This window comes from Mustelus asterias, chromosome 21 (assembly GCF_964213995.1).
Source record: "Mustelus asterias chromosome 21, sMusAst1.hap1.1, whole genome shotgun sequence".
Lineage (NCBI taxonomy): Eukaryota > Metazoa > Chordata > Chondrichthyes > Carcharhiniformes > Triakidae > Mustelus > Mustelus asterias.
The window spans coordinates 4523676-4538428 of NC_135821.1; the positions used below are offsets into that span (position 1 = coordinate 4523676).

The window sequence follows — 14753 nt, forward strand, 5'->3', positions numbered from 1 at the left end:
CTTTCTCAAAAGACTACCATTATTGGGATCCAACGCTGGATCGGTGGCACAGTGGTTAGCACTGCTGCCTCACAGCGCCAGGGGCCCGGGTTTGATTCCAAGCTTGGTTCACTGTGTGGAGTTTGCACGTTTTCCCTGTGTCCGCATGGGTTTCCTCCGGGTGCTCCAGTTTCCTCCCACAGTCCAAAGATGTCCAGGTTAGGTGCATTGGCCATGCTAAATTCTCCCTCGGTGTACCCGAACAGGTGCCGGAGTGTGGCGACTGGGGGATTTTCACAGTAACATCATTGCAGTGTGAATGTAAGCCTTACTTGTCACTAATAAAGAAACTTTAACTTTTTTAGTTGCACTAGTTTAACCTTCTACAAACTATAGCATTGACTGTTTGACCGTAAAAGTCCTAGTGTACAGATCTGTTGTTGCCACCGCACTCCTGTGCTGCAGTGAGACCTGAACTGTACATCTGTGAGCGCCCGAGCACTAGAGATGTTCGATTAGCAGTGCCTCTGCTGCATTTCTGGATTCAGTGGTCAAACTTCTGAACAAATGGTAATGTCTTTCCCGAAGCCAAGCTCCACAAGCATTCAGGCAAAATCCCTGAAACAAACTCCTGCAAATTCAACTTTGATGGACTGGACACTGTTCAGAGGACAGAAAACAGCCACAACCCATCTGGTCCTATTCTCCCAACTGGCCAACGTTCTAGGGGAGGACCGAGAAATACTCTGAAGTGCTACCTGAAACGCAGCAGCATTGACCTTACTGACAGTTTGTTTATTAGTCACAAGTAGGTTTACATTAACACTGTAATGAAGTTACTGTGAAAATCCGCTAGTCGCCACACTCCGGCGCCTGTTCGGGTACACTGAGGGAGAATTTAGCACGGCCAATGCACCCTAACCAGCACGTCTTTTGGACTGTGGGAGGAAACCGGAGCACCCGGAGGAAACCCACACAGACACGGGGAGGACATGCAATCTCCACAGTGACCCAAACCGGAATCGAACCCGGGTCCCGGGAGGTGCAGGAGCTTGCTACTGATCCTTCAGAGTGGTGAAAACCTGTCCATCAAACTGCATCACGTTTCAAGTCCCAACATCTTAATGATGAGGCAAAGCAGCGGCAGAGAAGGAAGAAGAGGAAACTCAGCACTCCAGATCACACCGTTCTGTATCCCAACTGCTCCACGGTGGCAGAGTGGTTAGCATTGCTGCCTCACAGTGCCAGTGACACCGGGTCACTTCTCGGCTTGGGTCACTGTCGGGATGGAGTTTGCACATTCTCCCCATGTCTGCGTGGGTTTCCTCCGGGTGCTCCGGTTTCCTTCCACAGTCCGAAAGACGTGCTGATTAGGTGCATTGGCCGCGCTAAATTGACCCTTAGTGTACCTGAACAGGCGCCGACTGTGGCGACTGGAGATTTTCACAGTAACTCAATTGCAGAGTTAATGTAAGCCTACTTGTGACACTAATAATTTAACTTTACCTGCGGGTTGAGAATTGGCCTGTTCAGTCACGGGGGGGGGGGTGGGGGGGGGAGGTGAAGAGAGAGACCGAAACCTGCACAGAAAGGGGCAATAAAATTGGGCAGAGATTATGATCAGAAAGCTTGAGCTCAATATTAATCCAGAAGTCTGTAATGTGCCGATCCAAAAGATGAGATAATTACTTGAACCGTGCAGGAAGCCAAGGCAGAGTGGTATCCATCATCTGCAGTATTTTGTTGGTATGTCAGCAATCTTTCATTTCATTAGAAGAAAATTCTTTCACTGGAAGTGGACATTGCTTTCTGGGCTAGCGTATCTGGAATATCCCTAATTGCCCCTATCTCTGCAGTGGATTCCAGTATTCAGTGTGAGCACATGTTCAAACAGTCTTCTGAAGCCGGCAGCAGCAACCCTGGAAGTTGGAAGAGCTGTCTGCAGAAAGCATGTCCTCCAAGGGAATTTGGCAGCAGAGTAAGTTGTCACACTTTTTGATCTGTGTGCTGAATGTTTTATTTCTGTTGTCCACCCCCCCCCCCCCCCCCCCCCCCCCCCACCCTGCCCCAGGTATGTACCAGCTGTGAAGACAATGCTGTCTCCTCCAGCTTCTGTGTCGAGTGCGCCGAGTGGCTGTGCGATGCCTGCGTCGAGGCTCACCAGAGAGTAAAATTCACAAAGGACCACACTATGAGCAAGAAAAATCCAGGCTTCACAGGTACAAACTTCTCAAACTACGTGCGGCCATCTGTGCATTTATACAGGTGTGCATCTATTATGTCTGTGTGTGTGACGTGAGTAAGCCAGCCTTTGGAGTTACAGATTCAAAGTTTTGCTACCCTGCTGATGGTTTTGGCTTGCAGGCTTTTACGGTTCCACAGGTAGACAGTGTGGGACGCACTCAAGTTCACATCTTTTTCAGTTGTGGGACTGAAAATCTCGGCAGTCTGCAAAACTGTGCAGAGTTTCACAGCCCTGTTCCAATCCTACTGGCACTTCCCTGTTAAGAGTGCCCCCCCCCCCCCCCTCTTGTTTCACACCGCAAAAGTCCAAAGTTGTGCGGGGTAGGTGGCCATGCCGAACTGCCCCTTAGTGTCAGGAGGGATTAGCAGCGTGTGTACGTGGGGATAGGGCCTGGGTGGGATTGTTGTCGGTGCAGGCTTGGTGGGCCGAATGGCCTCTTCGGCACTGTAGGGATTCTATGTTTAATATCTTACTGAATCGAAGCATGGTCACTTCACACCTGGTAAGTTGACCTGGTGATGTAGGTGCCGAACACTCTTCCCTCCTCAAATAACGTGTTTGCAGTTTCTAGAACCTTTCTGAACTGTTGAAGCTCAAACCAGATTCTCAGTGTCCTAAATAATGGTATTTTAATTTGGTGACTGATTTACCTTGAACGTTATGATATACGATTTATGATCAAGGTTTTACATTAGCAACATTTAAGAGGCATTGGGATAGGTACGTGAATAGGGAAGGAATAGGGTGGCACGGTAGCACAATGCTTCACACTGCTGCCTCACAGCGCTAGGGATCCGGGTTCGATTCCGGCCTCGAGTCACTGTCTGTGTGGAGTTTGCACATTCTCTCCGTGCCTGTGTGGGTTTCCTCCGGGTGCTCCTGTTTCCTCCCACAGTCCAAAGATGTGCGGGTTAGGTTGATTGGCCATGATAAATTGCCCCTCGTGTCAGGGAATTGGGATAAATATGTGGGGTTATGGGAATAGGGCCTGGGTGGGATTGTGGTCGGTGTAGACTCGATGGGCCGAATGGCCTCCTGCACTGTCGGATTCTATGATTTTCTGAATAAAAGGATATAGCCTGAGTAAGGGCAGAAGGTTTTCTTTTAGCTTAGTGAGGGCATCCTGATCGGCACAGGCTTGGAGGGCCGATGGGCCTGTCCCTGTGCTGAATTTTCTTTGTTCTTTAACTAACCAGCCAGTTGGTTAAAACGTGGTGAACACAGTAAGAAGTTTAACAACACCAGGTTAAAGTCCAACAGGTTTATTTGGTAGCAAAAGCCACACCTACCAAATAAGTCTGTTGGACTTTAAACTGGTGTTGTTAAACTTCTTACTGTGTTTACCCCAGTCCAACGCTGGCATCTCCACATTAAAACGTGGTGAGACATTGAAGCATTTGTGATTTTCCACATGTTCACTCGGTCAGACAAGGAAAGGACTTGCTGTTAATTTCTAGAGCTCTACAGCTGCCAGTGTTCGCTTCTGCTCTGATTGTCTCTTTCTCTCATCCACCTAGTCGATGGAAGGACAAACTGTGAGCGACCGATTTTCTGCTCCATTCACAGACAGGAGACCCTGAAGCTGTTCTGCGAGACGTGCGACACTCTAACCTGCCGGGACTGTCAGCTGCTCACGCATAAGGATCACCGGTACGGCCATGTGCTTCAGTTCACAGCCATTCCTCCTCTTCCTGCTTCATACATTTTTGACTCCTGTGTGTAAAGACTGCATCATAAACTTTGTGATTATGTCCTTGATATTGTCCTGTGAGCGTACTTGAAAATGGGTTGTCCCCAGGTGTCAGTCTTTCTCCAGTTGCAGTAAGAAGCCTCACAACACCAGGTTAAAGTCCAACAGGTTTATTTGGAAGCGCGAGCTTTCGGAGCGCTGCCCCTTAATCAGGACCTGATGAAGGAGCAGCGCTCCGAAAGCTCGTGCTACCAAATAAACCTATTGGACTTTAACCTGGTGTTGCGTGACTTCTTACTGTGCCCACCCCAGTCCAACGCCGGATTCTCCACATCATTTCTCCAGTTGGAATTTCTAATTTTTCCATTAGAACAAGCACTGATCAATCCCTTTAATTACTTGGTGAAAAAATGTTCATGCTATACAAAAATGTTCATGGTATATAAATGTTCATGCTCTGTCCAAGACCGCAAGGAACTACGAAAGGTTGTGAATGTAGCCCAATCCATCAGGCAAACCAACCTCCCATCCACTGGCTGTCTACACTTCCCGCTGCCTCGGCAAAGCAGCCAGCATAATTAAGGACCCCATGCACGCCGGACATTCTCTCTTCCACCTCCTTCCTTCAGGAAAAAGTCTGAGGTCACGTACCAAACGACTCGAGCAGCTTCTTCCCTGCTGCTGTCAGACTTTTGAATGGACCTACCTCGCATTAAGTTGATCTTTCTCTACTATGACTGTAACACTACATTCTGCACCCTCTCATTTCCTTCTCTATGAACGGTATGTTTTGTCTGTATAGCACGCAAGAAACGATACTTTTCGCTGTATGTTAATACATGACAATAATAAATCAAATCATAACCTCATCCTCACGGAGAACAGCAAGTCCTCCAGAATTTATAGTGGCTCAATTGGTATCACTTGTGCCGTTTCAGTCACAAGGTTTCAGGCTCAAGGCCCACACTGAGGCTTCAGAACCAAAACCTACACAGCACTCCGGTGCAGTACTGAGTAAGGCTGCAGTGTTGGAGGTGCTGCCATTTGGAAGTGACGTGAAACCGAGGTCGCATCTGCCAGCTTGGGTGGATGTAAAAGATCCCATAATATTTCAAAGAACAGTTATTCCCTGGTCTCCTAACCATTATTAATCCCTCAATCGAAGTCCCAGAGGCAGATTGTCTGGTCATTATCACATTGCTCTTGATGGGAGTTTGCTGTGTGCAAACTGGCCATTGCATTTTCTACTTTGCAACAACTGACTACGGGGGCCATCAAAAAAGCCATCAAACCTCATCGCTGCTGACGCTTTGAAGTAACCTCAATGAAAGCACCTCGACTAAAAACAGCAGAAACCCTTTCAAGGGAGATTTCAAACAGGACAGTGCTCAGCAATACATGCAAAATTATATTGATCTGTCAGCCGTCTAAAAGAAAACTCGGACATTAAAACTCACTACAATTGTCCACAATTACAACTTTTTTTCCTTCCCGGTTAGCAGTGCTGCCTCACAGCTCCAGGGACCCGGGTTCGATTCCTGGCTTGGGTCACTGTCTGTGTGGAGCCTGCACGTTCTCCCCCGTGTCTGCGTGGGTTTCCTCCGGGTGCTCCGGTTTCCACCCCCAGTCCAAAAGGCGTGCTGGTTAGGTGCATTGGCCGTGCTAAATTCTCCCTCAGTGTACCCGAACAGGCGCCGGAGTGTGGCGAGTAGGAGATTTTCACAGTAACTTCATTGCAGTGTTAATGTAAGCTTACTTATGACTAATAAAGTTTGAAGTTTTAAAATTTATTTAAATATTTTGTTGATTATAAAGCTCTTTGAGACATCCAGAGATTATGAGAAGTGCTGTATAAAGGCAAGATTAAAGTAAAGTAAAAAGTACAAGTAAAGTTTATTTATTAGTCACAAGTAGGCTTACATTAACACTACAATGAAGTTAATGTGAAAATCCCCTAGTCGCCACACTCCGGTGCCTGTTCGGGTTCACTGAGGGAGAATTTAGCATGGCCAATCCACCTAACCAGCACGTCTTTCGGACTGTGGGCGGAAACTGGAGCACCCGGAGGAAACCCATGCAGACAACATGCAAACTCTGCACAGACAGTGATCCAAGCCGGGAATCGAACCCAGGTCCCGGGCGCTGTGAGGCAGCAGTGCTAACCACTCTGCCACCGTGCCGACTTTCTGTTTACCAGGGGAAAATTGATTGTTTGATGGATACCCACCATTTTCGCTGTAATCATTACTGAAGGTATTTGAGGGCTATTGCCTCAAAATGAGGAGTCACATTCAGGGAGAGAGACATAGAACATAGAACAGTACAGCACAGAACAGGCCCTTCGGCCTACGAGCTTTGTCTGAAACCCAGATCAAGCTATTTCCTCCCTATCATCCCTCAGTGCTCCATGTGCCTATCCAATAGCTTCTTAAATGTTCCTAAAGTTTCTGACTCCACTATCCCTGCAGGCAGTCCATTCCACACCCCAACCACTCTCTGAGTAAAAAACCTACCTCATCTGTACATTATCACTGCTGTTTGTGGGAGTGTGCTGTGGACATATTTGCTGCTGTATCTCCTACATTAAAATTCAAAAATGATTCATTGGCAGTGAAGCAGTTTGTTTGGAACAGCCTGAGGTTGTGAGGGGTGTGATTCAAATACAAGTATCTCTAGATTATTCTTTGTATTTTCTTTTGCATTATGTAAAAAAAAAAATTGCCTTTTTAAATGTCATATATCTATACAGCCAAGTCTTTGCTTCGTGCTGATGCGGACTGATAGACTAGGCCTCTGAGATTGTGTCATTCGATGGCAGTGATCTGCACAGCAGTGCAGAGTGGCATGGCGGCACAGTGGTTAGCAATGCTGCCTCACAGTGCCAGGGACCTGGGTTCGATTCCCAGCTTGGGTCACTGTCTGTGCGGAGTTTGCACGTTCCTCGGGTGGATGGATCTATTACAAGGGGGCATAACTATAGGGTTCATGGTGGGAGATATAGGAAGGATATCAGAGGTAGGTCCTTTACGCAGAGAGTGGTTGGGGTGTGGAATGGACTGCCTGCAGTGATAGTGGAGTCAGACACTTTAGGAACATTTAAGCGGTTATTGGATAGGCACTTGGAGCACACCAGGATGATAGGGAGTGGGATAACTTGATCTTGGTTTCAGATAAAGCTCAGCACAACATCGTGGGCCGAAGGGCCTGTTCTGTGCTGTACTGTTCTATGTTCTCCCTGTGTCTGCGTGGATTTCCTCCGGGTGCTCCGATGTCTTCCCACAGTCCGAAAGATGTGCGGATGAGGTGGATTGGCCTTGCTAAATTGCCCCTTGGTGTCGGGGGACTAGCTAGGGTAGATGCATGGAGTTATGGGGATAGGGCCTGGGTGGTATGTGGTCGGTGCAGACTCGATGGGCAAAATGCCCTCCTTCTGCACTGTAGGATTCTATGAACAGTGATGCAACACTCATTGATCAGAAAATAAAACATAGGTCAGTAACTCCATTTCACTGGGACTTAACCGTCCGTGAGCAGCTGTACTGTACATGAACGCAGGGTGGCCTCTGGTTTGTTTTTAGTGAGCAGTGCACAAAATTGTATTCCTAACCCAGCAAAATCTTTGTCAACAGGTACCAGTTTCTAGAGGAAGCCATTAAGAACCAGAAACTGACGCTGGAAAACCTAGTGAAGAGGTTGACGGAGAAGAAGACCCAGCTGCAAGTGACCACCAAGCAGGTCCGCACCAGGTATGCCCCCGTGCTTTTTACCACGGTGCCTGACCTGGACCGCACACCCAAACTGCTCTGTGCAAATCGAGAAGTTTGAAATTTAAGCATCACCAGTGCAATGGGGATGAGAAAAATATCAGCCATGATTGAATGGCGGAGCAGACTCGATGGGCCGAGTGGCCTAATTCTGCTCCTGTGTCTTATGGTCAGACGGGAGCAGTGATCAGCATAAGCCATAAAAAATCATTTTCGCTGCCATTTCAGATGTTGTAGTCTGCTTGATAATACGTCAGACAGCCCCCAAGGCCTCTGATCTGGCTGATGGCATTGCAACTGGATCCAGAGAGAGAAAGATAAAGCAGGGTTCCCAAAGTGCTGCTTGCTTTGTAGGCAGCCCCCGCTTAAGAGGACACATGCAAACATCGGGTGAGGCAATGATGTGTGTTGCCCCTCAAGTCATTTCCCCAACCCCCATCCTCCGCACTCCCCATAGTTCCGTAACTTGCCAACACGTTCTGTGGACTCAAATCCAAAGGGAATTCTGACCGCTTTCAGGTTGAAAGTTATGACAGCGAGTGTGGCGACTGACTATCTTGGCCTAATTCCTCCTCCATATCGTTGGATTTTAAAACCATACTGGAGTTTGGTTAAATGGGGAATTCAGTGCTCGGACAACAGGGCAGGGAGAGAAGATACTTCAACTTTCTTTTTTAAGTATTTAAATGCCGGAAGCTCTTTTTTGATAAGCAATCGATTCACAGAGGATATTTTTTCGGGCATTTTTTTCCCTGTTTAGTTGAAGCTTGTGTTCTGTTTGTAAAGACAGAAAGAAACCTTTTCCATCCGATGCATACAAACTCATCCCATTCAAAAAAATCTTTTAAAAAAGCATGTTAGAGCAGGGGCAGAAACAGAAAATGCTGGAAAATCTCAGCAGCTCTGACAGCATCCGTGGAGAGAGAATCGAACCTTAATGGACGCTATTAGCACCATTCTCAGCCTTTATCATCACCGTTTCCATCCCCTTTGTCTTTTTGTCCATGCCAGTCCTATCATTTATAGTCACATCAATGCACTCCCCTCACCCCACCCTCATAGTATAAACCTTGTCCGGTTTTCCTTCTCTCCAACTCTTAAAAGGTTTATTTATTAGTCGCAAGTAAGGCTTACATTCACACTGCAATGAAGTTACTGTGAAATTCCCCTAGTCGCCACACTCCGGCGCCTGTTCGGGTACACTGAGGGAGAATTTAGCATGGCCAATGCACCCTAACCAGAATGTGCAGACTCCGCACAGAGAATGACCCAAGCTGGGAATCGAACCCGGATGCCTGGCACTGTGAGGCGGCAGTGCTATAACCACTGTGCCGCCGTGCCGCTCCCATATTGAAGGGTCATCCAGACTCGAAACATTGGCTCTATTCTCTCTCCACAGACGCTGTCAGACCTGCTGAGATTTTCCAGCCTTTCCTGTTTTTGTTTGAAATTCCAGCATCCCCAGTAATTTGCTTTTATCATAAAAGTATTTTCTTTGATAAAAGAATACAATTCACTAGAGATCCACCCAAGCTGGTTCTGGTAGTATAAATTGCAGCCTACACCAATTGTTGTTTTCTAAGACCTGCTGAGATTTTCCAGCATTTTCTGTTTTCGTTTCAGATTCCGGCATCCCCAGTATTTCGCCTTTATCTTCGTGTTAGAGCAGGGTGTTCATGAGCCTACTTATTTCCCCTGACGGTTCCACCTTTCTGTGAGAGTGTAATTGTTCTATCAGATCCCGAAGGAGCCCTGGGTGACGTACATGGGTTGGGCGTTCTGATTGTGTTTGAATCAAAGTGGTTCTTGCTTTCGCCCGTCAGGCTGAGAGACGTCCAGGACATGCAGAAGAAGGTCCAGGTTGAGATCAAGATGGCCATTCTTCAGATCATGAGAGAGCTGAACAAACGGGGCAAGACGTTGATCCAAAGACTGGAGGTAACCACAGTGCTCGTAACTGATATTGTCCCAGCCGTGTGCAGCCATTGTGGTGATTGCTGCTCCTTCCAAATGTTGCACTCCCAGTGGCTTAAGTTAGGTAAGTGCCACCGTTCTGAATCTGTGTACAGAAGTGAATGCCAGCCCATGCTGAGATAGCTGACCATAGCCAAGTAGCTGTTGGAGCACGACATTTTTATTATTCATTCATGGGACTTGGGCCTCACTCGCTGGCCAGCATTTATTGCCCATCCCTAGTTGCCCGAGAGCAGTTGCGAGTCAACCAGCCTGAGCGCTTCCCATTCACCATCACTGTCCTCCGCCTGGCTTAACTCGTTTTATCTCTCAACAACTTCTCCTTTAACTCATCCCACTTCCTCCAAATCAAAGAATTAGCAATGGGTTACCCACATGGGTTCCAGCTAAGCTTGTTTTATTCTGGGGTATGTGGAGCATTCATTGTTCCAGACCTACCTGGGTCCCCTCCCACAGCTCCTTTACCGGTACAATGATGACTATTTTGGTGCTGCTTCATGCTCTTGTCCAGACCTCGAAAAATTCATCAACTTCACTTCCAGTTTCTATCCCTCCGTCGCCTTCACCTGGTCCATCTCAGACACTTCCCTTCCCTTTCTTGACCTTTCTGTCTCCATTTCTGGCAATAAACTATATACCAACATCCATTACAAGCCCACTGACTCCCACAGCTATCTGGACTACAGCTCTTTGCACCCTAAATCTTTTAATGACTCTCAGCTCCTTTGCCTCCGTCGCATTTGTTCCGATGATGCCACTTTCCAAAGTGGTGCTTCTAATATGAGCTCCTTTTTCCTCAACCACGGATTCTCATCTACAGTTGTCGACAGAGCCCTCAACAGCATGCGGTCCATCTCCCCTGCAACGACCCTCACCCTCTCCCCATCCTCCCTAGAACAAGGATAGAGTCCCTCATGTTCTCACATTTCACCTCACCAGCCTCTGCAGGCAAAGTATAATCGTCCGCCATTTTCACCAACTCCAGCGTGATGCCACCACCAAACACATCTTCCCTTCACTCCCTCTGTCAGCATTCCGCAGAGACCATTCCCTCCGGGATAACTTAGTCCACTCCTCCACTATACGCAACACCTCTCCTGTCACTCGTGGCACCTTCCCATGCAATCGCAGAAGGTGTAACACCTGCCCCTTTACCTCTTCCATGTTTACCATCCAAGGTCCAAAACATTCATTCCAGGTTAAGCAGCATTTCACTGGCACCACTTCCAATTTGGTCTATTGCATTTGCTGCTCCCAATGTGGCCTCCTCTATATCGGAGAAGCCAAGTATCAACTGGGTGATCGCTTTGCTGAGCACCTTCGGTCTGTGCGCAATCAGGACCCTGACCTTCCGGTTGCTTGCTATTTTAGCACACGATCCTGCTCCCATGTCCACATGTCTGTCCTTGGTCTGCTGCAATGTTCCAATGAAGCTCAACGCAAACTGGAGGAACAGCATCTCATCTTCCGGCTCGGCACTTTACAGCCTTCCGGTCTCAACATCGAATTCAACAACTTCAGATGATTGGCTCTACCCCACCTCCACCCCTTTGTTTTCATTTTATTTAATTTTTTACTGTGCTCTACCTTTTATTTCTTTATTGTCTTTCTTCTTTCTCCCTCACCCCATTCTTTCCTCCCATGTTATCCTCCCCTTTCTCTTGCCTTTTCTCCCCCATTGCTTTCCTTCTCCCCATTTTTCTAAATTTTAACCTGTCTCCGTTTACCCAGTAATTTCAGCTTCTCTGCCGTTTGGCCATTCACACCTTCGATTCTCTCTACGGGCTGCCATTAGCAGCCTTTCCCCTGGTTTTTGTGGCTATGACTCATCTTTCATTCCCTCCCCCTGCAGTATAAATATCTCCCACTTTCTGTGCCTTTTAGCTTTGACAAAGGGTCATCTGGACTCGAAACGTCAGCTCTTTTCTCTCCTTACAGATGCTGCCAGACCTGCTGAGATTTTCCAGCATTTTCTCTTTTGGTTTCAGATTCCAGCATCCGCAGTAATTTGCTTTTATGAGAGCCAACCACATTGCTGTGAAAAGCGTGCACCTTTACGCAATGTCACCAGTAACAGTAAACAAACTTAACAGAAAGGGGAGAAACTGAAGGAGCTGCAGTTGAGTTGATGCAATAGAATTCCTACAGTGCAGAAAGAGGCCATTAGGCCCATTGAACCTACACCGACTCTCTGACAGAGGATCCCACCCAGGCCCTTTCCCGTAACCTCACATATTTACCTACTTATTTGGGGCAATTTAGTACTAATAATTGACCAATACATTTTGCACTCTGAGGTTGGGTGTTGCAGTGGGCAAACATGCCCTCATTCCATCTCTCGAGTCTGGTTACCCCTCATGTCTGGGTGACTCAGTGCACCAGTGCTCTGTTGTCACATATGGGACTCGGTGCGGGGATCAGAAATGATTCCCATTTTGAGCTCCCAGTATCTAACGAGTGCCAGACCCGCTGAGCTTTTCCAGCACTTTGTTTTCATTTCATTGAGGAGTCATATTGCACTATTTTATATTCATTTGAGGGACATTGGCGTCACTGGCTGGGCCAGCATTTATTGCCCATCCCCAGTTGCCCGAGTGCAGTTGAGAGTCAACCACATTGCTGTGGCTCTGGAGTCACGTGTCGGCCAGACCGGGTAAGGACGGCAGATTTCCTTCCCTAAAGGACATTAGTGAACCAGATGGGTTTTTCCGACAATGGATCATCAGTAAATTCTTAATTCCAGATATTTTTAACTGAATTCAAATTCCACCATCTGCCGTGGCGGGATTCGAACCCGGGTCCCCAGAACATTAGCTGAGTTTCTGGATTAATAGTCTAGCGTTAATACCACTCGGCCTTCCCTGATCCATTGGATCTTGCCAGCCCTTCTCAGGATCAGCAAATTCCGTCAAAAGTTTAAAGTATTTATTATTGTCACAAGTAGGCTTACATTAACACTGCAATGAAGTCACTGTGAAAATCCCCCAGTTGCCACACTCCGGTGCCTGTTCAGGTACACTGAGGGAGAATTTAGCACGGCCAATGCACCCTAACGAGCACGGCTTTCGGACTATGAGAGGAAACTCACGTAGACACCGGGTGAATGTGTAGGCTCCGCACAGACAGTGACCCAAATCGGGACTTGAACCTGGGTCCCTGGCACTGTGGGGCAGCAGTGCTAACCACTGTGCCACCAAGATTCCCCTTCCTGGTTTCTTGCCGGTGGCTCTGGCAGAAGAGTGCTCAAGTCTACAAAAGGTCGTGAATGTAGCCCAATCCATCACGCAAACCAGCCTCCCATCCATTAACTCTGTCTACACTTCCCGCTGCCTCGGCAAAGCAGCCAGCATAATTAAGGACCCCACGCACCGCAGACATTCTCTCTTCCACCTTCTTCCGTCGGGGAAAAGATACAAAAGTCTGAGGTCACGTACCAACCGACTCAAGAATAGCTTCTTTTCTGCTTCCATCAGACTTTTGAATGGACCGACCTCGCATTAAGTCGCTCTTTCTCTACACCATAGTTATGACTGTAACACTACATTCTGCACTCTCTCCTTTCCTTCTCTAAGAACGATATGCTTTGTATAGCGTGCAAGAAACAATACTTTTCACTGTATACTTATACATGTGACAATAATAAATCAAATCAAATGGCAAATTTAAACAGAGTCAGTTTGGAAGAATTCCAGAGGACCAGAACTACTTATCATTAAAACACATTTTCCTGGATTGTTTAGTCCTCAGTGGTTCAGTTAAGTTCACTCCATGTTCTTTCCAGTCTTTGGCTGTGTCTTGTGTAGCACACAAGAAACAATACTTTTCACTATGTTAATCCATGTGACAATAATAAATCAAATCAAAAAGTCGGGATTATGGTGTGATGCCCGCTCATGTCAGCGCCCCTGGCCAGCCTAATACATGCGAAAGGGGTTGAACAATGTGTGCCGGTATGGCTCGGAACATTCCAGAGCACTGGGTAACAAACCCTCCATGTTAAACTTCCACAAAGTACAAATGCAGCCTTGCTTAAACCGTGGTTAGTTTAATTTTTTTGTCTTGTTCTCCCTTGCATCTTCAGCCACCCAGTCTGAGAGTTTTCTGACAACCTACTGCTCACGGTGGGTCTGCATCTTCCCCTGTCAGCCCTCTCCTTCCACATTCTCAAAGATGCTTCCGCCGTGGGAAGGAGAGAGATTTGTTCCAGGGTCGCATTGGCAGGGGGCGGATCTCTTGGCTGCGCTGTTAGCGAGCATGTTGGGCAAGTGATGGGGCGCGTTTACAAGTTTCTAACCTGCGCTTTACACCCCGATAGAAGTTGACGGAGGAGCGGCAGCTGAAGCTGGGGCAGCAGCACCTCTCCATGTCCAAGCTGTACCGGCAAATGGACCACGTCTTGAAATTTGCCTCCTGGGCCATCAGCACCGACAACAGCACGGCCCTGCTGCTCTGCAAGAAATTGGTATGTGAGAAAGAACAGCACGTCTACTTGAGGAGCTTAGCCACCTTCTTACTATTTCACTACTTCACTGGTTAGAGGTGTGTGGGAGAGGTGTCCGAACAGCCAATGTCACTGTCTGTATGCTGTTGCCTTGGATTGAAATGCTGCACTATTTATGTGATGCCGGCTGTTGTTAAAGAGACTCTGACTGTGATCGCTGTTGGGAACAGAACGTAGTCTTAAAAACTGGGGCAGCTTAATTTCTGTACTTCAGTGTGTGTTCTTTGCACATGTCCTAATTTAATTTCTGTAAACCTGATTCGTTAATACCGGATCAGGTCTCCGCCCTTGCCCTGCTTCAGGGTCTCGGTACATCAGCTTAGGGGAGGTGCGGAAAGACTGTGGCTTGAGGTCCTGTCTCGTTCACCTGATAGCGTGCTGCAGTCAAGTGTGCGGTGACTGTCCCTCCATTGCTGGGCTGTGCTTGTACCCATGTGTCCACTGGGGGAGTTAATGTTTTTATTTGGCTTTGCCTTATTGCTTTTGCCTTGCGTTTCTGTCTGTTCAAGCAGCTATAGCTGAAGAAACATCATAGCCCAGTGTACAGGAGGAGGCTGTCACCTACTAAATAAGGAGAGGCTGGATAGACTGGGACTTTTT

At 47.5% G+C, this 14753-nt stretch overlaps 1 protein-coding gene across 3 annotated transcripts in view; it reads left to right on the forward strand.

Annotated features, from left to right (window-relative positions):
- Window positions 1-14753, forward strand: part of LOC144509043 (transcription intermediary factor 1-beta-like) — a 108564-nt gene that overhangs the window by 62795 nt on the left and 31016 nt on the right. For all 3 annotated transcript variants that reach the window (XM_078237323.1, XM_078237324.1, XM_078237325.1), the window contains exons 3-7: window positions 2051-2198; window positions 3742-3874; window positions 7544-7660; window positions 9502-9616; window positions 13968-14114. In XM_078237323.1, the coding sequence (XP_078093449.1) occupies window positions 2051-2198; window positions 3742-3874; window positions 7544-7660; window positions 9502-9616; window positions 13968-14114 (660 nt within the window). The remainder of the gene's footprint in view (window positions 1-2050; window positions 2199-3741; window positions 3875-7543; window positions 7661-9501; window positions 9617-13967; window positions 14115-14753) is intronic.